General features: G+C 44.3%; 2 protein-coding genes across 5 annotated transcripts in view; both read left to right on the top strand.

Annotated features, from left to right (window-relative positions):
• Positions 1 to 14,355, top strand: part of GANAB (glucosidase II alpha subunit) — a 38,315-nt gene extending 23,960 nt beyond the window's left edge. For both annotated transcript variants that reach the window (XM_060758259.2, XM_060758258.2), the window contains 10 exons: positions 519 to 615; positions 1,794 to 1,895; positions 2,385 to 2,628; positions 5,653 to 5,717; positions 5,977 to 6,053; positions 9,594 to 9,668; positions 9,867 to 9,980; positions 10,262 to 10,374; positions 12,454 to 12,554; positions 12,747 to 14,355. In XM_060758259.2, the coding sequence (XP_060614242.2) occupies positions 519 to 615; positions 1,794 to 1,895; positions 2,385 to 2,628; positions 5,653 to 5,717; positions 5,977 to 6,053; positions 9,594 to 9,668; positions 9,867 to 9,980; positions 10,262 to 10,374; positions 12,454 to 12,554; positions 12,747 to 12,856 (1,098 nt within the window). In that variant the 3' untranslated portion in view covers positions 12,857 to 14,355. The remainder of the gene's footprint in view (positions 1 to 518; positions 616 to 1,793; positions 1,896 to 2,384; positions 2,629 to 5,652; positions 5,718 to 5,976; positions 6,054 to 9,593; positions 9,669 to 9,866; positions 9,981 to 10,261; positions 10,375 to 12,453; positions 12,555 to 12,746) is intronic.
• A 1,862-nt stretch (positions 14,356 to 16,217) lies between these two features.
• B3GAT3 (beta-1,3-glucuronyltransferase 3) lies at positions 16,218 to 27,377 on the top strand. Of its 3 annotated transcripts, none has more exons than XM_060758255.2 (6): positions 16,218 to 16,321; positions 19,456 to 19,545; positions 19,877 to 20,054; positions 20,304 to 20,634; positions 24,014 to 24,304; positions 26,549 to 27,377. In XM_060758255.2, exons 2-6 carry the CDS (start codon positions 19,461 to 19,463, stop codon positions 26,645 to 26,647), a joined length of 984 nt encoding a protein of 327 aa, XP_060614238.2. In that variant the 5' UTR covers positions 16,218 to 16,321; positions 19,456 to 19,460; the 3' UTR covers positions 26,648 to 27,377. The 3 variants fall into 3 exon arrangements, with proteins under 3 accessions (XP_060614238.2, XP_060614240.1, XP_060614239.2); XM_060758256.2 differs by lacking the exon at positions 16,218 to 16,321 and adding an exon at positions 16,363 to 16,420; XM_060758257.2 differs by lacking the exon at positions 19,456 to 19,545 and having other exon boundaries at positions 16,253 to 16,321.
• The last annotated feature ends 305 nt before the right edge of the window (positions 27,378 to 27,682 follow it).

The raw sequence follows: 27,682 nt of genomic DNA, 5'->3' as shown, positions 1-27,682 counted from the left end.
CACAGTATACAACCATAAATACATACAGAGTTAAAACAATAGCAGTTAATTACAAGCAAATTATCATGTCATTAAAACAATACTCAGTCCACAAACCCACTGATAGAACCATAAAACCGTATCATACGTATTGTCTTGTCAATCCATTTCCAGTCAAAGTGCTGTTTTATGTTTATTGTCCGAAAGCCTGGTCCCAAAACCAAGATTTTAATTTCTTCCTGAACGCCAGGAGGGATGGGGTCGATCGCATTCCACAGGCAGGGGGCTACAGCCAAGGAGGCCCTGTCTCTCGTCCCCGCCAGCCGCGTTTGCAATGTTGGCGGGAGCGAGAGCAGGGCCTCCCCGGATGATCTTAAGTTACGAGATGGGACGTAGAGGCAGATGCGTTCAGACAAGTAGACATGGCATAAGCCTCATGGATGCTGGACTTAGATATTTGGGATTATCTCCCAGACAGATGGGTTTGATTTTAATTTCAGATTTCGATATAACTTAGCGCTCTTTTCCTCCTCTCACAGCAAATGGCAACAGCACAGGGGCAGGTGCAACGATCTGGCAGCATGGAGCGCCCGTTTGTATTGACACGCGGTTTCTTTGCAGGCTCTCAACGCTATGGTTAGTTGTGTGTATGTGCATTTATTTCAATCCCTGGCATTTACAGAGTTGGAAAGATTTTTGCTTGAATTTACGGCATTGACAATATTGATTTAGATCAGTGGTTCCCAACCTTTTTTTGTCCACGGACCACTTTGACCAGGACAACTGTCCAACATTAGTACCAAAAGGGTTACAAATCAGTTTTGATCAACTTTAGATTCAGTGTGGTTATTGGGGTGCTGATTCTGAAAACTGCATTGGGTAGACCACATCAGCTCTAGTTTTTGATACAGAACATATGCCATCCAGTAGTTCCCACCTGCTTGCCCACAGAAAACCATATTTAATGATTTAGAGCTGATGTGGTAGTAGGAATCTTTTGTGGGTAGTCAGCCTCTCCCCTTTTGTGGGTAGTCAGCCTCTCCCCTACACTGGTTTCGAGGCAACAGTGTAGTAATGTTAAGGCCACAGACCATGTTTTTCGTTCTTGCAGACCACTGGTGGTCCACGGGTCACAGGTTGGGAACCACTGATTTAGATGGACTATTTCTGTGACTTGCAGTAACATTGCTTCCTATGTTCTTATTGAAACATGCTTTTGTTCTGGATCATGAGGATGCAATCCTAATTTGTCTTTCAGACTAGAAATAACAAAGTAAATGGTAAAAGGAATAGGAGATTGGTAATTTTAAAGAGAGGTCCCCCACTATTGCTCTGGACACTAATATTTTCCTACACAAGCTCTTAATACTGTGATTAAGGCAAAAAAGGAGTTTTCAGATCTGAGGGGTAACCACAGGAAAGAGAAAGATTAAGAGATTTTTTATGTGTATACGCATGTGTGTGTAGATATATATATAAAGATCCCCCCTGGTGGCGCATCAGGTTAAACCGCTGAGCTGCTGAACTTGCTTACTGAAAGGTTGGCAGTTCAGATCCAGGGAGTGGGGTGAGTTCCCGCTGTTAGCCTCAGCTCTTGCCAACCTAGCAGTTCAAAAACATGTAAATCAATAGGTACCACTCCGGCGGGAAGGTAATGTAGTCAGACCGGCCACATGACCTTGGAGGTGTCTACGGACATCACTGGCTCTTTGGCCTAGAAATGGAGATGAGCACTACCTCCCAGAGTCAGACATGACCAGACTTAATGTCAAGTGGAAACCTTTAAGTATAAATATATCGTGTTTCTTCTCTAGGGGCTGTGTGGACAGGGGACAATGCAGCAGAATGGGACCATTTGAAGATCTCAATTCCCATGTGTCTGAGCTTGAGCCTTGTGGGTATTTCTTTTTGTGGAGGTAAGGGCTGTCAGGTTCTTTCATTGCGGGGTTGGGTCTGGTTTCATAGAAATAAATCAATATGCTGTTGCTCAAGAGTAGAGAGCCTCTTGTAATTCAGAGGTTTCATTTAATTTCAGAGTACTTCTTGTAGATAGGAGTCCCCGTGTTGGGAAGAACAGGAAGTAATGGGGTGCGATTAAATGTAGCAATATATTTTATCTTCAAGCTCTTACAAAATCTGTCTCAGTTTAGGAGAGGCAGATCAGCTTTTCAGAATGGGAGGACGCATGTACAAAACATCAAATGATGGTGTGATGGGCTCAGCCTCTTGAAGAACCCCAGAGATAAAGATGTAGACCCTAGAAAGACAAGATTCAACTTTGTGGCTTCTCCACTTCTTCATAATGGTTCTGGGCTGTAATGATGTTAGATTTGGCCTAATTGTTGTTTTCCTTCAAAGACAGTTATTTTAAAGGACGCCTCTCCATCTTTTGTCATCCTATTCAGCTGACATAGGTGGCTTCTTCAAAAACCCTGAGCCCGAGTTGCTGGTGCGCTGGTACCAAGCCGGGGCGTATCAGCCGTTCTTCCGGGCCCATGCCCATGTGGACACCATCCGCCGGGAGCCATGGCTCTTTGGGGAGGAGAATAAGGCGCTGATTCGGGAAGCCATCCGCCAGCGCTATGCTTTGCTGCCCTTTTGGTATACCATCATGTACCACAGCTACCAGTCTGGCCAGCCTGCCATGCGGTAAAGTTCTGTCGACAGGGAGAATTCAAACTTTAGTAACAGTATTGGATTGGATGGAAGGAAGGAAGAAATAGAACTAATCTCTCTTTGCGCATCATCTTCCAAGCTATGTTTGCTGTGTTAGATCATTAATGTGGTGTAATGCAGGAATTGTAGTCTTCTTAAGGGTCAAACTATATCACAGTATAGCAGCATTTCTCAACCTGAGGGTTGGGACCTCTGGGGGTGGGGGCCACAAGGGGGTTTCAGAGGGGTTGCCAGAGACTATGAGAAAACATTTTTTTTAATGCCAAGATAGGAAACAATTTATTATATAGAGAAGAAAAGTTTCTCATCCAAAATATAGAAATCTGTACAACTTCGCCACAATCAATATACATGAACTGTACAAATTTACCAAAAAGGAAAAAAAAGATGACTAACAAAGTTCACAAAAATAGATGGTGGTTTGTGGAAAAGAGAAGGAAATTACAAGCCAGATTTCCACTTTCTAAAAATAAGAGGTTTACTCAATCTTAGAAAACTACAAGCTAGCAAATGTACAGATAGCTGGCTGGTAAAACACACCACAGTTCAGACAGTGTCTTTGTATGGTCTCTCTCAAGCCTGTTGGCATAGCAGATTCTGTTCACTTGCTACCTTGAAGGCCAATATGCAAACAGAGATCTGACCATTTCTTCCCAGTTCATGCCCACTAAATGTGAACAGTTTACACATACTGTTAAGTGCTAGAAAAAAGTCTTGTCAGATAAAATTTCCAGTACTGTCATGTTCAGAACGAGTCTTGTTACTGAGCTGCCAAAAATGGTAACATTTTTTTCCTTTAAAAATGTATAGTGAAAATTTGCTCTGCAACCTTTACGGCAGAGATAAATTTTATAGCTATAGATTTCAGCTGAAAGAATTGTTGCTTTTTTCAAGAAGAAAACATTAAGCAAGACAACTGGGAGAAACCTGCAGCCTTCCTGGGACAACTTCACACTTTTGGAAATAAAATGATCATCTTTACTCACAGGCTATTAAATCTCTGAAAGGTACTGTCGAAACTATGGCACTGCCGCTATAAAATAACGTTTACCACTCTTAGATTGTGCCAGGTCTTCACAGCTGTGACATGGTTTAAATTCCATAATCTATCCCCAGAGGAGCCCACCCAAAGTAAAAACCAAATTTATCCATTCATTATAAGATGATCCATCCATGGGATACACATCTTAACCTGATACTGTCATGTTGTAGCTCTTGGAGGGGCTGGTGTCTACCATTTGCATGCTGGTGCTACTTTGGCTAGGTGCTGTTGGCGTGGCTTCATACAGCACACAGATTGAGCCGTCCTCTCCAATCCGATAGGAGACCTCGAAGGGGTCAACTCAGAGAGTGAGTTCACTTGGAAGGAGACAGAACAGTTCCTGACCGCTGAGCCCAATCCGCTGCACCGCCTATCCAATCAGGGGATCCATTTTATGGTTGATCTGGATACAGCGGTAGCATGATCCTTTGCATGGCTTTTCTGGGAACCAGTGGTGTTTATAGTGTTCTGCCAGCAGCTCCTGGAGGCTCTGGCTGAAGGTCTGCAGCTGCTGCTCGTTCATGAGCCCCTTGGTGCGCAGGAACTTGGCAATGAAGCCCACAGCCGCGGTGATCTCGCGTATCATGTTGGCCCGGGAGTAGAGGGCAGGATGCATGGGGGCGAGCGCAGCCAGCGCCGGCGGAAGAAAAAGAAGAAGGAAAGAAAGGCGGGTGGAAAGGACGGAAGGAAGGAAGGAAGAGTCACCAAGGGCTCAAGAGAGGCCTCCCCACTCCTGCAGTTCCACCGCCCCCCCCTGACATGGAGCAGTGGCCTCGACGGAGGTGATTGGGACTAAATGAGGAACGTCAACCATCTCCCTCGGCCAGGCATGAAGAGAAAACACATTTTTCTGATGGTCTTAGGAACACCTTTGCAGAAATGGCTGAATATCTCTCCCTGTCCTTCTCTTCCTTTTTGAAAACAGATGGCAAATTCTCCCACCAAAAGCCCTCCTCCGCCATGATTGACCGGCCTCTCAGCCAAGGGGAGGGCTGTTTTTGAGACTCTCCAAGGGAAGAGCAAGTATGCTTGGTGCATGGCAGCGTGGTGCGCATGTGCAGATGAGGGAGAGTGCGAGGCTGGAGGGAGGTTCCATGTGGGAACTTTGGCCCAATTCTATCATTGATGGGGTTCAGAATGCTCTGTGATTGTAGGTGAACTATAAATCCCAGCAACTACAACTCCCAAATGTCAAGGTCTATTTTCCCCAACTCCACCAGTGTTCACACTTGGGCATACTGAGTATTCATGCTAATTTTGATCCAGATCCATAATTGTTTGAGTCCACAGTGCTCTCTGGATGTAGGTGAACTAAAATTCCAAAACTAATGGTCAATGCCCACCAAACCCTTCCAATATTTTCTGTTGGTCATGGGAGTTCTGTGTGCCAAGTTTGGTTCAATTCCATTGTTGATGGAGTTCAGAATGCTCTTTGATTATAGGTTAACTATAAATCCGAGCAACTATAACTCTCAAATGACAAAATCAACCCCCCCCCCAACCCCACTATTATTCAAATTTGGGTGTATCGGATATTTGTGCCAAATTTGGTCCAGTGATAGGAAATACATCCTGCATATCAGATATTTACATACAAAATTACAGTTATGAAGTAGCAACCAAACTAATTTAATAATTGGGTGTCACCACAACATAGGGACTGTATTATGGCATTAGGAAGGTTGAGAAACACTGCAGTATAGTTATTGTGCTTCTTGGAGACCTCTCCACCAAGAGTGTGATACAGATGGAAACTGAAAGCATCTCTAGGGAATTTGCTATCTAAGTTGTGCTGCCTTTTGAACTAATTAGAAACAGGCTTCATTAGTTCAGAGATCATATCATAACATCTGTGCATTTCCTTAACTAAGGCTTTGTATGACCTTGAATTATACAGAAAGAGGCAGAAAGGGAAAATATATCTTCACCACTGCCTCTTTCTTTCCTCTTCACAGACCTCTCTGGGTAGAATATCCCGAGGATGCTATAACATACAGCATGGATGACCAGTATCTCCTTGGTGAGTTCAACAGGCAAATCCCAAAGCTTGGCTGTTCCATTGTTCCATTGCATCTGGCAAGAGCCTGTTGTGTGTTAACTTGTGTGATTCCTCACCTTTATAACTGAGGATTTGTTTGTTTACTTTGAGAGTAAGAATGGGGAGTGTAGTCTCTCCCTGAGTTTACTGCCCTGGAACCTTCTGGGAACTGCACAGACTACCCCAAATGCCAAAGAGAAAAGTGAAAAAAACAAAGTGCAAAGTGATGTTTTCTTTGCAGGTGACGCCTTGTTGGTTCACCCAGTCACAGCCCAGGGCTCCCGAGGAGTGCAAGTCTACCTGCCTGGCAAAGGAGAGGTAAGCAGGTTAGAAATGAGAGAGTGTGGGAAAAGCAGGGAGGATAAAAGGCACTTGTGTTTCAGGGTAACCAATGAGAATATGTTGTTAACACTTTCCTAGCATTTGGTGTATATATACAGTATATTCTGGCGTATAAGACTACTTTTTAACCCAAGAAAATCTTCTCAAAAGTCAGGGGTCGTCTTATATGCAGGTGTAGTCTTATGCATGGGAGTAATCTTAACTCTATATTTTAACTGGAAAAGTTGGGGGTCGTCTTATACGCCCAGTCGTCTTATATGCCGGAATATACGGTATATTCAGTGTGGATCCATTTCCATGTGTCAGTGCAAAAGATTGTAATCAGTGGAATTCTTTGCCTTGGGGTGTGGTGGAACAGGCTGGATGGGCATCTGTTGAGGGTGCTTTGATTGTGCTTTTCCTGCATGGCAGGGGGTTGGATTGGATAGCCCATGTAGGTCTCTTCCAACTACCGCATATACTCAAGTATAAGCCGACCCGAATATAAGCCAAGGTGCCTAATTTTACCACAAAAAAATGGGAAATGGTATTAACTCGAGTATAAGCCGAGGGTGGAAAATGCAGCAGCTATGGGCCAATTTCAAAATAAAAAATAGATATCAATGAAATTAAATTAATTGAGGCATCAAAAGGTGAAATGTTTATGAATTTTTACATAAAACTGTAATTTATGTCGAACTCTGATTAAACCATTATTCTAACCTTCTTCATTGTAAATGTGCTTGTGTATCTTTCCAATAATAATAGAGTAAAATAATAAATGTCATAAAAATAATAAAATAATGGAAATGTAAGAATAACAGTATTAATAGAGTAAAATAACAAATGTAATAACAATAATAATAGTAATAATAGAGTAAAATAATAAATGTAATAAAATAATAATGGAGTAATATAATGTAAATATAATAGAGTAAAATAATACATGTAATAAAATTATAATAAATACAGAAAAATAAATTAATAATAGAGAAAAATAATAAATGTAATAATGATAATAATAATAATAATAATAGAGTAAAATAATGTAAATGTAATAATAATAACAAATAGAGTAAAAGATTAAATAATAATACTAACAACAGAGTAAAATAATAAATAACCTTGACTCGAGTATAAGTCGGGGTCTTTTTCAGCCTAAAAAAGGGGCTGAAAAACTAGGCTTATACTCGAGTATATACAGTATATTATTCTGTGATTCTGAAGACACTTTATTTATATTCCCCTTTATCTCCCTGGAGAGACTCAGAGCGGCTTACAGTAGACACATAACATTCAATGCCTTTTTACAAAATGAAAGGTAATATACAGATAAGGTAAAGGCCTCCACCTTTTTGTCTCTGGCGTCTGGAGGTGAGGCTTAATGTGAGAAATATTAAAAATAAATTAGGTATTTTTAATTACAAAAATGTGAAAAGCACTGAAAGGGCTAAAAGGATGGAATGACTCAGCAGAAGCTGCAGTTAAGCAAGTGTGCCTGTAGCTTAGTATGCCTCAGTATGAGAAGGCCTCAGTGTTAGTTGCCCTCAGTATGAAAAGGCTTTAGTCTGTGAGAGGCCTCAGTATGAGAAGGTTCCAGTGTTAGTAGGCCTTAGTGTGAGGATGACCTGGTGTGAGAGGCTTCGATGAGAGAAGCCCCAGGTTGAAGGCCTTGTGTGTGGAGCTCCAGTGTGAAGGCTGCTGTGTGTAAAAAGCTATTGTGTGAAGCTCGTGTGTAAGTTCGGTGTAAGTGCCTCAGTGAGAACAAAGCTGTTTACCTGCGTGAGAAAGAAGCCCAGCGTGGAAGCAGAGAAGGAAGTATAAAGGACTTTGTGTTATGGAAACTTTGTTCTTGTAAATAGTACAGCCATATTATTTTGCTATAAAAGAGCCTGCTACGGAAGAGATAACATTGGTCTGTGTGGTTTTTTTTTTATCCCTTTTGGCTACTGGTGCTGGGTTACGCTACTGCTAATAAGTTACTCTGCTGTACATTTATGAGAAGGGTCTTTTGTTAATAATCCCACTCGCCCAACACTAAACTCCAACCATGGACTGCTGAGAAAGTTTTTCCTGTAGCTAGCTGTTTTAACCACTGTGCTACCACAGTTAAAATAGTACCCTAGACATTAGGTGGAGGTAGGTAATGGAATGGCTGAATCTTTTAGACTCTATGGAGTTTGTATTGTCGAAGACTTTCATAGCCGGAATCACTGGGTTGTAGGTTTTTTTGGGCTATATGGCCATGTTCTAGAGGCATTCTCTCCTGACGTTTCGCCTGCATCTGTGGCAAGCATCCTCAGAGGTAGTGAGGTCTGTTGGAAACAGGAAAATGGGTTTATATATCTGTGGAATGACCAGGGCGGGGCAAAGGACTCTTGTCTGTTGGAGCTAGGTGTGAATGTTTCAACTGACCACCTTGATTAGCATTTGATGGCCTGGCAGTGTTGAGAACACAGAAATGCTGGACCACTCTAACAACCACCATGTTAGACTACACAGAGAAGCCATTGAAATCCACAAGCATGTGGACAATTGGCACTGGGACTGTGGCACAGCTGTCTGAGTGTCATCTGCATTAGGATCACTTCTGACCACAAGGTCATGAGTTCGAAGCCAGCCCGGGTTGTGTAGCTTGTTGTCGACCTTTGCAACCAGGGACATCTAATCACCTCTCAACAAAAGTTGCATCTGCCAAGTAGGAAAATTAGGTACCACCTATGTGTGGGGAAGCTAATTTAACAAAATTTGCGAGGCCATAAAAAGACTCCAGCAAAGCACTCCAGCAAAAGCATGCGGGGAATGCAGAAGTACTTCATCAGTGTCGCGGATGGACGATGAAAGCGACAGCTCCCCTGGTGGCCAGAAAAAGTTAAATAGCTTCTGTTTATCTATATCTGTTGTTTGTCTTTGGCGTTGAATGTTTGCCATATATGTGTACATTGTAATCCGCCCTGAGTCCCCTGCGAAGTGAGAAGGGCGGAATATAAATACTGTAAATAAATAATAATAAATTTCATCAGAAAGGAGGAAACCATGAAAATGAACAAAATCTGGCTACCAGTATTAAAACACTCTCAAATTACAACAGCAAAACAATAGAGAAGAAACAATCAGGGACATCTAATCACCTCTCAACAAAAGATTGCCCCAGGCACTGCCAGGCCATCAAATGTTAATCAAGGTGGTCAGTTGAAACACTCACACCTAGCTCCAACAGACAGGAGTTCTTTGTCCCACCCTGGTCATTCCACAGATATATAAACCCATTTTCCTAGTCCCAACAGACCTCACTACCTCTGAGGATGCTTGCCATAGATGCAGGCGAAACGTCAGGAGAGAATGCCTCTAGAATATGGCCATATAGCCCGAAAAAACCTACAACAACCCATCTATGGAGTTTGTGTAAACATATGCCACAGTCTTCTCACCTTTCTATTTAAAACAAAATCCCCAATACTTCTCTAAGATTCTTTGTATAGCCAGGATGACAACACACATTGCTACTCTCTGTTAACTTCCCTTTTTTTCTTGCAGGTTTGGTATGACGTCCACACGCACCAGAAACTCCATGCGCCCCAAACCCATTATTTAGCTGTTACCATGAACAGCGTAAGTTAGCAAGGGAATGTTGAATGTGTGGATTTTTATTCCCTGAGGGCTTGTAAAGAAGCTGGTTAGGGCCATGGGAGTTCTGCTATTCAACCCCTGGATGTAGGTCAGAGTTGTTTCATCTGTGGCCTGCAAGGTATTCTCAGGCTCCGCTTTCCAAGTGAAAGCCAGCTTGGTTTTATGGTGCTCTTTCTACAGATCCCTGTGTATCAGCGTGGTGGGAGTATCGTGGCTAGGAAGGAGCGAGTGCGGCGGTCCTCTGATTGCATGCATAGTGATCCCTATACCCTCTATGTGGCCCTGGGCCCACAGGTAAGTGGGGACATTGGCGCATATTCAACTGAGGAGTCGCTCCCTATATTTCATAATTTTGGGCCACCTGTTAACAATTCAAAATTTTCAAAATGGTGGGCCAGGTAATAACAGTAATAACCATTTATTGTTGTTAATTAATTATTGTTGTTATTAATTATTATTATTATTATTATTATTATTATTATTATTATTACTACTACTGTTTCTACTGTTAGCATGGGACTGGGTTTAATTTACTGGGATGCCAGAGTTTTCCATGTATAACATTCCTCAAATAGGGCACAGCACAAGGCAACCTCTTCCTTGATGATGGGCACACATTTAACTTCAAGACAAAGGGAGAATACTTGCATCGACACTTCAATTTCTCTGGAAACACCTTGACAGCCAGGTACTGGGTGTGCTTGTAAATTGCAATCCCTCTCTGTTTATTGTGTTCACTGTTGCCAGTTTTCTAGAAGTATTAACTTGTGAGGGGGCATTACCACTTCAGGTTAGGGCAGGCATGGGCAAACTTCAGCCTTCTGGGTATTTGGATTTCAACAGCGTACTGGCTGTTAGAAATTGTGGAAGTTGAAGTTCAAAAAGCCCGGAGGGCCAAAGTTTGCCTATGCCTACCTTAGGGCATTCTCATAGTATCTGCTGGTGACAGCTATGTATGTATTGTCTTGAACGTTTTAGATAATATTTTTCACAAATGCAAGTTTATGCAAATGTGTTTAGTAATTGATTAACTTAATAAACTCATTCAACATAAAGGAGGAAGCCATGAAAATGAACAAAATCTGGCTACCAGTAAACGTTAAAATTACAACAACAAAACAACAGAGGGGAAACAATCAGGAACATCTAATCACCTTTCAACAAAAGATTGCCCCAGGCTCTGCCAGGCCATCAAACGCTAATCAAGGTGGTCAGTTGAAACATTCACACCTAGCTCCAGCAGACAAGAGTCCTTTGTCCCACCCTGGTAATTCCACAGATATATAAATCCATTTTCCTAGTTCCAATAGACCTCACTACCTCTGAGGATGCTTGCCATAGATGCAGGTGAAACGTCAGGAGAAAATGCCTCTAGAACATGGCCATATAGCCCAAAAAAAACCTACAACAACCCAAACTCATTGGTTGTTCAACTATCAGGTGCCAAAACCATAAAATGTGTATGAGCTTTTAAACTTGTAAATCGTCTTGGAAAGCTTTTTGAGCCCCAAATCACTTTGCAAACCTGCTGGACTGGGGACAATGTCTCCCTTTCTACTGCCCACAGACAATCAATTTGCATTTCCTCTTGGCAATCTGATACGGCAGACTTTCCCCAGTTTTGTGCCTTCTTTTAGATTGGGTTTAGCCAGCAAAGTCAGTATATGCAGACAAGTCAATCTGGATGACCATGGTTTGGAAAAGAATGACATTAACTGTTTCTGATTTTGTAATGTTCCAGCAAGCTTTCAAGAATGACTAGTCCCTAGGCCCAGTCCCTAGGTAGCCAGATAGTACTCTGTTCTGCACTTCATCCACTTCCCCGGCCCTACGACACATTGTTTGCACTATCCCTCACCCAGCCCTTTTGTAGTTGATCACATCTATTTTAGTACTCCTGACAATTGGTATTGCTGAACCTCGCCTGATGGAGCTCCAGTGAAATTGGTTTTACATTTTTTGTTTAGTGTGTCTTATCATGTTTTTTTGTATTTTATGATGTCTTTATTTATTTATTTTTGTTTATTAAGTTACAGTTAGGTTGTTTTATATTGTCTAATGTGCATTGTTTTGATGTAAATTGTTTGTATAGGTTCTTTTTGGCATTCATTGGTTGCCATATTTGTTGGAAACCACCAGGGGGTCCCTTCAGGGAGTCCCTTCGGGGAGATAGGGCAGTCTATAAATAAAGATTATCATCATCATCATCATTATTATTTGACCCATAACAAGATTAGTACACAGCAAATAAGATCACTATGCTGTCTCTATGATCACTATTCGGACACTTTCCAAGTGTCTACTATGCTGATGCGAATAATACATGTAGATCCAAGTAGGGTGGCCTTTTGCAGCTGACAGATGGTAATTTTGTCAGCACCGATTGTTTTTAAGTGCAGGCCAAGGTCTTTAGGCACTGCACCCAGTATCCCAATCACCACTGGGACCACATTTAAAAGCTTGTGCCAGAGTAGTCATCGTCGTCGCCCTCGTCGTCGCCCTCGTCGTCTCCTCCTCCTCCTCCTCCTCTTCCTCCTCCTTCTTCTCCTCCTCCTCCTTCTTCTTGTTCATGGCATCACATCCCCTCCTACTGGTGTTTTATGCTTTTAATGCTTTTTACAGGGTTATAAATGTGTGTTAATTTTGTTTTAATTTTGTTTGTGTTCATTGTGGCATCAAATTGTGCCAGTGTATGCTGCCTTGAGTCGCCTGAGAAAGGCGGCATAGACATGCAATAAATAAATAAATAAATAAATAAATTCTCCAGCTCTGCTGATCCAAAGGGTCACTTTGAAACACCGGCTTGGATTGAACGGGTGGTAATCCTGGGAGCCGGGAAACCAGCAGCAGTGTTCCTCAAAGAAGACGGTGAGTGATTGCAATCTCTTAAGAGCCCATACAGAACCCTTCCCTTGCAAAAAAAAGTGGTTCCACTCCTCCTTTTTTTATTAAAAAGGACATATAATCCTCCTAGAACACTCTTTAAAACCAGTATTACATATACACACACCATGTTTTGTAATAAAATAAAATCTTACTCCCATCCTTGCTCCCCAACAGGTGCAGCAGAGACCCGCCTAGACTTTATCCATGAGGCGGAAACATCTGTTTTAACCATCCGCAAACCTGCAGTCAACATCGGGGCAGACTGGAGCATCTCTCTGCGATAATAATGCCATGGGGCAGGGGTGGGGGGTTATGAGTGGCCAGATGGATGAAGAAAGAGACACGCAGCGTGCGGGAGCTTTGAAGCAGTCACCTGTCACTGGAATATAGCTAGGGAAGGCTGGTGGCTCCCCATCTGTCGTGTCTCCAGCCCCACGTCTCCTGCCACGCAGAGAAGGAACAGCCATTGCTCCCTTCTCTGATCCCGGTTTGACCTCTTGATCTTTTCAGGTGGTTCCATAGATTTAACTTTTAGCAATATTTGCTGTAGAAGTGAAAATGCTCCGGGTTGGGGAGTTTGTTGTGATTCGGTTTCCTTCTCTATACTCCTCCCAGAGATGCAAAATCAGGGTCAGCTTTTTGAGAAACGTCACATGTCCGCAGTAATTGGGAATAGTTAATCTGCTCGCCTCCTCTGCCTTATCAGTGGTCTTGTTAATTTTATTTTAAATTCTACCTTTACAGAACTATTTCCTGACAGGAGTTTCTTTGCTCAATCTGCATAGCAAGCGCATGGGCAAACTTTGGCCCTCCAGATGTTTTGAAATTGTTTTGAACAGTGGGCTGTTAGGAATTGTGGGAGTTGAAGTCCAAAACACCTGGACGGCCGAACTGTGCCCAGCTCTCTTCAACCTCCAGGTATTTTGGACTTCAACTCCCAGAATCCCTGGCCATTGGACAAGCTGGCTGGGACTTCTGGGAGTTGGAGTCCCAAAAAACCTGGAGGGCCATGAGCATGATACCTCTGCTCTACAGCAATGGTAGACAATTTATCCAGACATGCCTCCTTTACTTGACAAAAGGTGAATGTATTCCATTTTTTGTTGTTGTCGCTTGCCCTTCTCCATTCCATAGTTTGATCATGTCCCTCATATCATCTCTTTGCTCACTGCCTCCAAGATTTACTTTATAGCCAACATTCTTTTTCTCACCACTTCATCCCATATTCTGTTCATTTTGAAAAATGGTTTGGTTTCATGGTGTCAGTGAATCACTGTCACTTCTATATATAATTGATGCAGGACAACAGAAATCATGTGAGGATTTAAAGGTTTGTGCTTGGTTTTCTAATCGGGATGAACTGAAGTTGTTGTTATTTCTATAAAGAGCCAAAAACAAAACACGGTGAAGGAGGAAGCAAGCTGCTATGTAAATTGCCCCTCTCCTTAGAAAAAAAGGAGGAGGAAGCCCATCCTGGAAGGATAACTAGCTTGATTGTTTTTAAAAACTTCCCTGTTGCAGTACTTCCTCTGCCCTCCTCCCTCCTGCTTCTATTTCTCATTGCTGTGTGGCTCTTTTGGCCATCTTTTATGTGTCCACCAATTAACATTCCTGTTTCTGGCTGGTTTTCCCTTATGTTTTTGGCAGCATTTTTAAAAGTCAACCTTCCTCCTTCACACACTTCATTGTTTGTTACTTCATTTGCAGGTAAAGCTTTTACTGATTTAATGTTTTGATAAATAAATGATGGACAAGAATAAAAAAGAAAGAAAACCCTACAAAAGTGTCTTGTTGAATGCGCATATTCCTAATATCAGAGGCAGGGTGGTTGCTTTGTTTTGTCATGTGTCCTATGAGGGGTGTTCATTAAAGATTTTCCCTGACCCTCTTCTATTTATTACAGGATGCTGAAACTGCACATGTGTAATCATATAAGTTATGTGCCAATTTACAATTCAGAACTGATAACAGTCTTGATTTTACAGATGCAAGGACCAGCATTTTTCAGATGATGAGACTGCTTTCCAAAGTCACAACATGGCTTTCGGAGCAACCTTTTGACTTCTCCAAGCGTGGTGTTTACAGCTACTTTAAAAGATGGGAGAAGTGTGTGTCCCTCGGTGGTACCGATGAAGAGAAGGACTAATCACTGCCAAGTTTCATTGCTCTCAGTCCACAGGAAGTGGGTCAGGGGAAATCTTTAATGAGCGCCCCTCGTATATCAGTTTTTTGTGACCTAAATGTAGAATTTTTCATTTGTTTCTTTTTGTATGCATGTGTGTGTTGAGTGACTTGAAAAACTGCAAGTTGCTTCTGGTGTGAGAGAATTGGCCATTGCCAGGGGATGGTTGAATGTGGGAAGCTACTCTCATGTCCCCGCATGCGAAACTAGCTGACAGACAGGAACTCACACCGTTCCCCAGATTCGGGTCACCGACCTTTCAGCCAACAGTCCTGCCAGCACAAGCTGATCCAGTATGACACCGGATTGGGAGGACAGGATCAGAATTCAAAAAGTTACATATTAAAGTGAACTTCAACTGGGATAAATGTATTTGGAAATAAAAGGAAACTTTGGAAATAAAAATGATATAAGATTGGGGACACTGAGCTTGTGAACAGTCTACATGAAAGGGATATAGAAATCTTAGTTTGCTGCAAGCTGAACATGAGGCAATAGTGTGATGCCGCAGCTAAAAAGACCAATGTGATTCTGTTGTTCATTTGTTCAGTCGTTTCGGACTCTTCGTGACTTCATGGACTTCATGCCAGAGCTCCCAGTCGGTCGTCACCACCCCCAGCTCCTTCAAGGTCAATCCAGTCACTTCAAGGATACCATCCAACTTGCCCTTGGTCGGCCCCTCTCCTTTTTTCCTTCCATTTTCCCCAGCACCATTGTCTTCTCTAAGCTTTCCTGTCTTCTCATGATGTGACCAAAGTACTTCATCTTGGCCTCTACTCTCCTTCCCTCCAATGAGCAGTCAGGCTTTATTTCTTGAAGTATGGACTGGTTGGATCTTCTCGCGGTCCAAGGCACTCTCAGAACTTTCCTCCAGCACCACAGTTCAAAAGCATCTCTCTTCCTTTGCTCAGCCTTCCCTATGGTCCAGCTCTCACATCTAGGTTTTTGTGATTCTAGGTTGCATGAATAGGACTCTAGTGTGCAATAGATTCAAATTGTAGGAAGAGGAGGTTCCCCCTTTAAATTAGGAAGTTCCTGATGGTAAGAGCTGTTTGGTGATGGAATGTTTCCTTCTCTGGAAGTTTGTATGCAGAGGCTGGGTGGCCATCTGTCGGGAGGGCTTGAACTGTTTATTCCTTGATGGCAGGAAAGGGGTTGGGCTGAGTGGCCTTTGGTGTCTCTATAGTTTCCATCCTTCCCTTGTCCATGCAAAAGAAATAATAGTGTTGAAGGAATGGTAGTCCATTCTAAAGCAGGCATGGGCCAACTTGGGCCCTCCAGTGTTTTGGACTTCAACTCCCAAAATTCCTAACACCCTCGGGCCCCTTCCTTTCCCTCAGCTTAAGCGGCCTGAGGCTGTTAGGAATTGTGGGAGTTGAAGTCCGAAACACCTGGAGGGCTCAAGTTTGCTCGTGCCTGTAGTCAAGCCACCGGCAATAGGGGAAGCAGCCCAGACCGGAAGTCGCTCCTAAGAAGAGGGACAGCGGGAGGAGTGCGAAAGCCAAGGGACCGGAAGTGACGCGATGGCTGGCATCGCGGGAAAGAGGCGCTGCTGCGCGGAGCCCGGGTGGGTCAGGACGGGGGGGAGGGAGGGAGGGGGAGGGGGAAGGGCCCGGCCGGGGTCGCGGAGAGGGCGGCAGGCATTGGCCCCGGCGCCGTCCCCACGGTAACAGCGTCGCCCCGCCTCCCCGCTTTAGGTTCGGGCCGTGAAAAGCGGGGAGAGGAGCCGGCTTGGCCTCCAAGGCGAGGAAGGGGCGCCCCTGCCTCTCTCTCCGCCTCGTCCCCGCAGAGGAGGCCTGCTGGCTGGCTTGGCCGTCTGTGGGAGGGCTTGGGCGGGGTCTTCCTACCTGGCAGAAGGGCGCGATGGCCCTTGGGGGCTCTTCCAGCTCCAGGATTCTCTTCTAATAACCTTCCACATTGATGATGATGATGATGGGGGTCTCCCTGCAAATGTATAATAATACTCTTAGATAATAATAATAATGGTGGTGGTGGTGGCAGTGGAGTCTCCTTCTCAGGGGCTTTTAAGCCGAGGCTGGATGGTCATCAGTCGGGAGGGCTTTGTAGGTGTCTTCCTGCCTTCCAACTCTAGGATTCGATAATATTATTATGTGGTTTTTTTCAGTGTGCCTTCCCAGAATAAGGAAAACTCTTAGCAATATGTCCTCAAATGCACTTTAATATTGATTAGGATTGTCTGCGCGCCCTCCTCTTTCTTTGAAAACCCTACCCTAGTTTCCCCTCTCTTGTTCATGCCCAGCATTTTAAATTTTAATTACTACATTTGGCCCGGCCATAGGTTTTTAAATGCTGTATGTTATTGTTATTGCTTATTGTGTGTTTTTGTTTTTGAGTTTTATTTTAACTGCTTGTATTGATTATTTGTTATTGCCTTTGTTTATTGATGTGCTGTGGGCTTGGCCTCATGTAAGCCACACCAAGTCCCTTGGGGAGATGGTAGTGGGGTATAAATAAAGTATTATTATTACATTTATATCCCGCCCTTCTCACCCCAGTGGGGGACTCAGGGCAGCTTACAATCCATGGCATACAATGCCGCATTACACACATAATAATAAACATATCAATTTAAACAATTAACATATCAATCCAAACATACAATAATAAACATGACATAATAATTTGAATAAAAATACAATAAAAAGCTTAGAAGTAATTCAAATATAAATATTAAAAAGCTTAGAAGTAAACATTCAATTCCATCCAAAGTGGGCTGATGGAATAAGTAGAATCATAGAATCAAAGAGTTGGAAGAGACCTCATGGGCCATCCAGTCCAACCCCATCCTGCCAAGAAGCAGGAATATTGCATTTAAATCACCCCTGACAGATGGCCATCCAGCCTCTGCTTAAAAGCTTCCAAAGAAGGAGCCTCCACCACACTCCGGGGCAGAGAGTTCCACTGCTGAACGGCTCTCACCGTCAGGAAGTTCTTCCTAATGTTCAGATGGAATCTCCTCTCATGTAGTTTGAAGCCATTGTTCCACGTCCTAGTCTCCAAGGAAGCAGAAAACAAGCTTGCTCCCTCCTCCCTGTGGCTTCCTCTCACATATTTATACATGGCTATCATATCTCCTCTCAGCCTTCTCTTCTTCAGGCTAAACATGCCCAGTTCCCTAAGCCGCTCCTCATAGGGCTTGTTCTCCAGACCCTTGATCATTTTAGTCGCCCTCCTCTGGACACATTCCAGCTTGTCAATATCTCTCTTGAATTGTGGTGCCCAGAATTGGACACAATATTCCAGGTGTGGTCTAACCAAAGCGGAATAGAGCATGGGGAGCATGACTTCCTTAGATCTAGACACTATGCTCCTCTTGATGCAGGCCAAAATCCCATTGGCTTTTTTTGCCGCCACATCACATTGTTGGCTCATGTTTAACTTGTGGTCCACGAGGACTCCAAGATCTTTTTCACACGTACTGCTCTTGAGCCAGGCATTGTCCCCCATTCTGTATCTTTGCATTTCATTTTTTCTGCCAAAGTGGAGTATCTTGCATTTGTCACTGTTGAACTTCATTTTGTTAGTTTTGGCCCATCTCTCTAGTCTGTCAAGATCGTTTTGAATTCTGCTCCTGTCCTCTGGACTATTGGCTATCCCTCCCAATTTGGTGTCGTCTGCAAACTTGATGATCCTGCCTTCTAGCCCTTCATCTAAGTCATTAATAAAGATGTTGAACAGGACCGGGCCCAGGACGGAACCCTGCGGCACTCCACTTGTCACTTCTTTCCAGGATGAAGAGGAAGCATTAGTGAGCACTCTCTGTGTTCGTCCACTTAACCAATTACAGATCCACCTCACCGTAGTTTTGCCTAGCCCACATTGGAATAGTTTCCTAGTTTCCTAGTCCAATGTGTAGTCAGAAGCAACAGGAGAGGCAGGAGAACCTGGAAAACAAGCACCCACACAGGTGTTCCAATGTCCAAATGATGGGCAGCGTGGCCATGGAGGCCCCCCTTCGCAGGTGTTCCGGCAGCCGGGCAATGGGTGGCGCGGCCATTAAAGTAGCAGCGTGGCAAGGCTGCAGGGGCCATGTTCCCTCCCTGCTGGGTCAGCTGGCTGGAATGAGGGTGTGGCTGTAGGTATCCTCGTGGGTAAGCCCAGGGCTGAGCTGGCAGCAAAGCTGGATGGCAATACTCAGGCCCCAGGGTCCCTCTTGCCCAACAAAGCTCTTCCAGGCCTCTAGGTCAGACCTTTTATGTTCTCTCCTTGGAGGCTGCTGGGTCAGCTAGATGGCAATACTCAGGCCCCAGGGTCTCTCTTGCCCAACAAAGCTCCATAATAACCATAATAATCATTCATGATGATGGTGGTAGCAGGGTCTCCTTCTCAGGGGCTTTTAAGCCTAGGCTGGATGGTTGTTCATCAGGAGGGCTATTCCAACTCTAGGATTTGATAATAATAGCAGTAATAATAATTATCATTCATGATAATGATGGTGGTGGAGTCTCCTCGGGGGCTTCTAAGCTGAGTCTAGATGATCGATTGTCATCTGTCCGGGGGCGGGGGGGGGGGGGGGAGGCTTTGATGGTGACTCTCTGCCTGGCAGAAGGGGGTGGACTGAATGGCCCTTGGGGTCTCATCCAACTCTAGGATTCTATGTTTTTGTGTCACTGAGCCCACCTTCAAGCCACCTAAATCATTATTAGGGCAGTGTTTTTATGCAGCCCCTTATTTCCCTAGATGCCATGATGAAGGTGAAGTTGAAAAATGTTTTTGTCGTCTACTTCTTGGTGTCTCTGTCCGGCCTGATGTATGCACTGCTGCAGTTGGGTGAGTGTTAACAAGGCAATTTTTGGCTGTGTTAAGAATATATTGTGTCCCTATCGTAGGAAGTCATAATCCCACTCTCCTCTGTTTTTGGTCAGACTTCACCTGGGATAATCTTATGTTTACAGTGCTAAAGGCAGGACACAGTCTCCCTAACAGCATCTAACAACTGTATTCTGATTATAGCTTCAACCTGTCCTAGCTTAATGATTAACCATCATGGCTAATGGCTAGCAATGGCAAGAGTTGCAGCATCCAAAGACCCAGGATGGGGAAAAGCTTATGTACATGAATATTATTGTTGCAATACTTTGCTGCTTCTCTCTGCTCTCAGGACAGCCCTGTGACTGCACCCAGCACCTGAAGTCAGCCAACAACCTGATCCATGACAAGGAGAAGAAGCTCTCCCAAATGCAGAATGAACTGAAGCGGATGCAAGGACGAGAAAAAGCACCAGAGCCGGCAGAGCCAGCCGTGCCTTTTATCTATGTGATTACCCCAACATATGCAAGGTATATTGGCCGATTCCCTGTAACTGGAGATTGCCTAGCTCTCACTCAATGATCCATATAATTAGTCCAACCCCATTCACCCAGGCACAATCAAAGCCTGCCCAAAAGATGGTCATCTGGCCTCTATTTAAAAGCCTTCAGGCATTTCTCTAAATCAGAAAACCAATAGTAAAATGTTGTCACCATCTTTGGTGATAGATCCTTTGGTGATAGATCCTTTGGTGATAGATTCTTTCCTTGTCTCCATAGGTTGGTACAAAAGGCCGAGCTCGTGCGCCTCTCGCAGACACTCATGCACGTCAAGAACTTGCACTGGATCGTGGTAGAGGATGCTCCCGCAAAGACCCCACTGGTCTCGGAGCTGCTGTCCCAGAGCAGCCTGCGCTTCACCCACCTCTATGTGGAGACCCCCAAAAACCACAAACTGAAGGAGGGGGACCCCAACTGGCTGAAGCCCCGAGGCGTGGAGCAGCGGAACTTGGCCCTGCAGTGGCTCCGGAAGAACCGTGAGCTCCACTATAAGGGGACGGTGTACTTTGCGGACGACGACAACACTTACAGCCTCCGACTCTTTGACGAAGTCAGTGTGGGGAAAAAGAAATGCGACAGAATTAGAGATGGGGAGGAGAAAAGAATAAATGCAGTGGAGAGTCACTCTGGGATAGGGTCTTTGGGTTTAAGATTTCCAAATGTTGCCGCTGATATAACTTAAGAGTAGGAAATGAATATCCTACACTGGGTCTGATATAACATCCATAATACACTGTATTTCATTCGTTCTAAGATTCACTTACCGTACTAGATGACTGGGGCTCTAAGACGATCCCCCAACTTTTACATACAAAATACAGAGTTGGGGATATACTCACTGTTTAAGACGGCTCCCCAAACCAGCTAGATGGTTTCTGTCCTCGGGCCTCTGGGCTGCTTCCTGCACCGCCTCCAGAAGGGCCTCCGGCGCTGCTCAGGCTGCTCTCCTTCCTGGCTAGGACTCACGCGAAGCACCTCTTCTCCCGCGAGACAATGTTGTCTCTCGGGAGAAGAGACTCTTCTCGTGAGGCCTGGACAGGAAGGAGAGCGGCCTGAGCAGCGCGGGAAGCAGCCCAGGGGCCCGGCCGCCAACAAAGGAGTGGCCTGGGCCTGAGCAAGGAAGGCAGCCAGGAAGGGAGGGTGGATGGGGAACCTGCCCGGGAGGCCGCCATGAGCCAAGGCGGAGGAGGAGGAGGAGGGGAGCCCAAGGCCAAGGCAGCCATAGTATGTAATTTTATTATTTTAATTTTATACCCAGAGTACTAGACAACCCCCAAAATTTTATAAGGTTTTACATGCCTAAAAAGTCATCTAGTACCCTGGAATATATGGTATTTTCCCCTATGTAAATGTCCCTAAAATGGGGCAAATTTTAGAAATGCAGGTATATCTTATGTATTTTTGGTGGCAGTATTGAAATTAGGGTGCATTTCACAATTGAAATGCAGTAATATAAATCAGTGATGTCTTACAATGATATGTAATGAAGCTTGAGTACCCAGATCTTGCCATGCCTGTGTTGCTCCCTAGAGAGGTTTTTTAAAGAAAAGCATGACCTTTTAGAGGTCATAACCTTTTAGAGAAGAGCCAAAAATCTGTTTGAGTAGAATCTTCTCAAGTGTTATACAGTGTTCCCCCACTAGTTCGCCGTTCACCTATTGTGGACTCACTGTTTCATGGATTTTTCTCCCTCCCCCCTCGCGGCTTGGAGGAGGAAGAGGGAGCCAAGTGCTGGCAAATGGTGGGATCGGAGAATGCCGGAGCCCCAGGAGGCCTTGCTCCATTCGGGCTAGGAGGAGGAAGAGGGTAAGCCCAGGCTTACTGTTAGAAGAAGAGTGAAGGAAAAGGAAAAGAAGAGTGCCCCGGAGCACTTGTAGCAGGCGGCAACAACGCAGCAGCAGCAACTAATAATAATAATAAAACTTTATTTATATACTGCTCCATCTCCCCGAGGGGACTCAGAGTGGTTCCCAAGTAATATCACAAAACATACAGAGTAAAAACAACATAACCATAAGATCAACAAACAAAATATAAACAAAAATTGTTGCCATAACGCACATATATTAAGAGTAATCCTGCCTGTTCAAGGCAATTAAAAATTTAAAAGGCCTGGCCAAGATTTGTGCAAGCCCAAAAATTCTAGGTGGCCCGGGAATTAAGTGCAATGCTATGGCAGGCAACAATAATATTAGGTACAGGTCCGTGGCTGTTCATTCTGAGGCCGATTAGAGGAAAGAATCTGGGTAATCGGTAGGAAGAATAAGGCCGTATTTTACAATGTGTGGGGCTGAGTTAGAACTGGCCATTTTCAAAGGCTTGGTGAAACCACCAGGTTTTCAAGCTCTTATGAAAGGAGGGGAGGGATGAGGCCTGTCTTACTTGGAAGGGAACTTGGAAAGGCGTTCCGGAGATGGGGGGCCACCACAGAGAAGGCCCTCTCTCTCATCCCCACCAATCGCTCCCTCATCCTCTGCCTTTTCCTCCTCCTCTTCCTCGGAGGCCCCTTGAGCGCCATTAACGCCAGTGCCAATGGGCACCGTTGTAGGGAAGCCCAGGCCTGATGTAGGGCCTGGGCTTCCCTACATCACAGATTTTCACTTATCACGGGTGGTCCCTGCAATAAGTGAGGGAACCCCTGCAATAAATGAGGGAACATTGTACAACCAAATGTAATTATGCAAGGCAATTGGCTTCAGTTGTTAGATTGAGTAACCTATTGTCTCTGATCTGTTAAGAAGCAGAGAATATGCCAATGCATAAAAAAATAGACGTTCTTCAGAAGTGTTTTTCAGTGCCCAAAATATATCTACTCTCCCATATAATAATTTGTTTTATAGTATGCACTCATGAGACAAAACAAAGTAGACTTTGGTGAAAAAAAATAACATATTTGGTTTACTCATGACCTTCATGTGTTCAGCAGGTACACAACTTATCAGTCAGTTACAGATATGTTTGAGATAGTTTCTGTGCCATCTCTTACAATAAACATCAGCAACACACACACAGACACACATATATACACACACATACATACAGTGCACATATATATGAATTAATGCTTACGATATATATGACTATGTAACACATTTTTTGTTCCTTGGTTATAAATGTCATTTCCTAATTGATGTTATCATAAAAACACGGAAAAGGTTTATTAAACTCCAAAAACTTTGTTTTTGCAGAAAATCTTGCAACACATTTCGCTCTAGTTTTTCAGTGAATCTCTCCTAGAGTCACAACCAATAAAACACAGTTTGTGACAGCCACAAAAAGGAAGTTTCTGGAGCATAGCAACCACTTTCAAACTAAGGACCACACAATTAAATAGGAAATAATGCTTTCAAACCAGGAACAGATTTTTTTTCAAATTTTGTTACATAGTGTGAGGTAAAGGTTTCCTCTTGACATTAATTCTAGTCGTGTCCAAGTCTGAGGGTTGGTGCTTATCTCCATTTCTATACCGAAGAGCTGGCATTGTCCATAGACAACTCCAAGGTCATGTGGCCAGTATGACTGCATGCAGCGCTGGTACCTTCCCACAGAAGTAGTACCTATTGATCTACTCACATTTGTATGTTTTCGAACTGCTAGGTTGGCAGAAGCTGGGGCTAACAGGCAGGATCTCATTCCGCTCTCTGGATTCGAACCACTGACTTTTCGGTTAACAAGTTCAGCAGCTCAGCAGTTTAATCCACTGGGGGCTCCGTTACATAATGTAGTCTTCAAAAATTCCAAAAGAGCCTTCTCAGCTTCGAATTCCATATCCTGAAATTCCAAGGCTTAAAATGCTTAAGTGGCATTCCTTCTATAATTTACTTTTGCAATGTTAGCATCTTGAACATAGTTTCTTCTTAAATATACTATCATCTACTTTGACCATTATTCTTGGGCATTTCCTAACTTATCTCCTTCCTTCCCTCCAGATCCGTGCCACCAAACGCGTCTCCGTCTGGCCAGTTGGCCTTGTGGGTGGCCTCCGCTTTGAGCGCCCGCTTGTGGAGAACAGCCACGTTGTGGGCTTCTACACGGCGTGGAAACCGAACCGGCCCTTCCCGGTAGACATGGCCGGCTTTGCGGTGGCCCTTCAGCTGCTCCTGGCCAATCCGGAGGCACGCTTTGACTTGCTGGCCGAGCGCGGCTACTTGGAGAGCAGCCTGCTGCAGTCACTTGTGTCCATTGAGGAGCTGGAGCCCAAAGCTGACAATTGCACCAAGGCAAGTGGCAAAAGGGCAATGTTCAGGACCTGAGGGGAAGCGGGGGGGGGGGGGGGGGAGAAAGCACATGTCGTTGGGACTTGGCTCAAAATAAAGGGGGCAGGAACACTATTCTCTGAAGAAACATTTTCTTTTAATGGGAGACAGCTTAAGGAACTTTAAAAAATGTTATTTGGCTGGAAAACGTGATCCCAAATGCTTTAAGAGAATCATAGAGTTGGAAGAGATCCCAACGGCCCTCCAGTCCAACCCCAATCTGCCATGCAAGAAGACACAATCAAAACACTCCTGACAGATGGCTCTGGCCCAACATACCTGTCCGAACGTATCTCCTTCTACGTCCTGCCTAGAAATGTAAGATCTTCTGGAGGGGCCCTGCTCTTGGCTCTGCCCTTGCCACAAATGAGACTGGCGGGGACAAGGGACAGGGCCTTCTCGGTGGTGGCCCCACGCTTGTGGAATTCACTCTCCGGGGAAATTAGATCATCGTCATCCCACTTCTCTTTTAAAAGGAAATTAAAACATGGATATGGGACCAGGCCTTTAGGTAATCTGGCAGATTGACAAGGAAAATGACGACAATGAGCTTTGGAAATGGACTATGATAAGCTGAATGGCTCACCAATTATGGAACTCGGTGAAACAATGGCCACCAAGCTGGCTTTTTCTATGAGATTTTATTGTAATAATTTAATGTTTTAACTATTTATAATTACTGTGATATGTATTGTATTGTGTTTAAATGTAGGCATCAAATATGTGCCGGCTGGAAGCTGCCCTGAGTCCCCCTTAGGGGGTTGAGAAGGGCGCGGTAGAAATGCTCTAAATAAATAAATAAATCCAGCCTCTGCTTAAAGACCTCCAAAGATGCTAATGATTGAACCCTACAGTGGGAAGGGATCCCAAAGGCCATCCAGTCCAACACCTTGCCATGCAAGAAGACACAATCACAGCACTCCCGACAGATGGCCATCCAGCCTCTGCTTCAAAACCACCAGAGAAAGAAACTCCAAGGCAGCATCTTCTGCTGTTGAACAGCTGTTCCCAATGAGTTTTTGAAGGCGTTCATGACTGGAATCACTGGGTTTCTGTGAGTTTTCCAGGCTGTCTGGCCATTTTCCAGAAGCATTTTCTTCTGACGTTTTATCCACATCTGTCAGGCATCCTCAGAGGTTGTGAGGTCTGCTGGAAACTAGGCAAGTGAGGTTTATATATCTGTGGAATGATGTTCAGGGTGGAAGAAAGAACTCTTGTCTGTTTGAGGCAAGTGTGAATGTTGCTATTGGCCAGCATGAGTAGCATTGAATAGCCTTGCACCCCCAAAGCCTGGCTGCTTCCTGCCTGGAGAAATCATTTGTTGAGAGATGTTAGCTGGCCCTGACTGTATCCTGTCTGGAATCCCCATGTCAAACTATACAGAGAAGCCACTGAAATCCACAAGCATGTGGACACCTTCAACAGAAAGGAGGAAACCATGAAAATGAGCAAAATCTGGCTATCAGTATTAAATAAAATTCTAAAATCAGGACAATAAATAAAGAGCAACACTAAAAGTAACCAGAATAATTCCAAGCACGAATCAATCAGATCCAGCTTCTTCTTCTTTTTTTGTCGTGTCAGGAGCGACTTGAGAAACTGCAAATCGCTTCTGGTGTGAGAGAATTGGCCGTCTGCAAGGACGTTGCCCAGGGGACGCCCGGATGTTTTGATATGTTACCATCCTTGTGGGAGGCTTCTCTCATGTCCCCGCATGAGGAGCTGGAGCTGATAGAGGGAGCTCATCCGCGCTCTCGCCAGATTTGAACCTGCGACCTGTCGGTCTTCAGTCCTGCCGGCACAGGGGTTTAACCCACTGTGCCACCGGGGGCTCCATCAGATCCAGAGGATTCCCCCAGACAGCAACCAGCTAGGCTTTGAAGTTGCAAAGCTATTCAATGCTAATCAAGGTGACAAATTGCAACATTTATACCTGCCTCAAGCAGACAAGAGTTCTTTCTTCCACCTTGGACATTCCAGAGATGTATAAACCTCACTTGCCTAGTTTCCAACTGACTTCACAACCTCTTAAGGATATTTCCCAGTTTCTATGAATCTCTCTAGACCTAAGGCTGTTCCTCTCAAGCCTCTCATCTCCTCACTTTCCGTAAACCACACTGCAGACCCTGGCCCTCCTTTGTGGAAAGGCTTTCTGTGCTCAAATTGAGATAAATAAACAGAACCTCTCTTGTATCTGGCTTGTTGCAGGTCCTGGTCTGGCACACGCGAACAGAGAAGCCCAAGATGAAGCAAGAGGAGCTCTTGCAGAAGCAGGGCCTGGGCTCCGACCCCAGCATCGAAGTGTAGGAAGAGATCCTGCGTTTGGCAAAGGATAATACAGCCTCTCTGGGGTGCGCAGGATGGACAGAACTCATGCAATCGCCCACAGATCTTTCTGTGGTGCACTGGAACATTTTCTATTTATTTATTGAGCCCCTTCCTGTCCCACAGGGGAGCAATGTGTTGGTTGAGAAGACAGGACTTTCTATAATTTCTGCTATCCTCTTTTGCTGGGGCCTCCTCTGTGCCATTTTACCACCATGCATCCTTTAAAAAAATTTTTTTGAGTGCTGCAGTCTTTAAAGCTGGTTAAGGCATGCTTTTATTTCCTTGTCACTTCCAAGACGATCTTGACTGCTGCCTCTTGAAATGCAGAGTTATAAGGACCGAGAGAAAAGAAAGTAGGGCCCCATACATGGAAATTAGCTTTCAGTCAATCCATCTCCCAACGGTGACTAAGGATGGCATTGCACAGTGCCAATACGCATAATTGAAGTAGCCTGAGCTCAAAATGTGGGGAAACTATTGATTACTGTGATAAAGTACTGCTCCCCATCTCTTTGCCAGCTTCAAAACATTGCATTCCTTACCATTTGGCCAAAGTTAGGATCCAGTTTCAGGGAGGAGCTGGTTTCTCTCCTCCTGAACCATGAGAGCATGTTTTGAGTTGGTTGCCCTGTGCCCCAGCTGCATGCCGCAGTGGCTGTTATAGCAACATACATGCATGCAAATTGGTCAATAAACATATTTGCTCCCACTGCTTTGTTTGAGGACCTTTTGTTACTTGTGGCCTCTCTGACGAATTTGCAACTCTGGATAAAGATCTTTGGCGGTAATAGTGATTTGGCCTATCCACATATAGCGTCTAGAGCGAGGCAACTGGTGAATCGCAGGCATCACTGAGAACTCCAGTTTGCAAATCAGGCAAATATGTCATCTCCTATTTTCAGTTTATCACTAGCTTGGGGACCCGGCAATGTCCGGGTTATTTGAAAATGACATTGTTTGTTTTGGGGTGTTCAATAATATCATTTAGTTTATTAGTAACACAATTAGGAAAAA

Source organism: Anolis sagrei, chromosome 12, assembly GCF_037176765.1.
Source record: "Anolis sagrei isolate rAnoSag1 chromosome 12, rAnoSag1.mat, whole genome shotgun sequence".
Taxonomy (NCBI): Eukaryota; Metazoa; Chordata; class Lepidosauria; order Squamata; family Dactyloidae; genus Anolis; species Anolis sagrei.
The sequence above is the reverse complement of the archived record's forward strand: the minus strand, read 5'-3'. Positions and strand labels throughout refer to the sequence as shown.

What these genes read in the sequence shown, in the direction of transcription:
- B3GAT3 (XM_060758255.2), top strand. Translation starts at nt 19,461, where the DNA reads ATGATGAAGGTGAAGTTGAAAAATGTTTTTGTCGTCTACTTCTTGGTG. An exon ending in GTATGCACTGCTGCAGTTGG is followed by an intron (nt 19,546 to 19,876) that starts GTGAGTGTTAAC and finishes CTCTGCTCTCAG; the next exon opens with GACAGCCCTGTGACTGCACC. An exon ending in ATTACCCCAACATATGCAAG is followed by an intron (nt 20,055 to 20,303) that starts GTATATTGGCCG and finishes TTGTCTCCATAG; the next exon opens with GTTGGTACAAAAGGCCGAGC.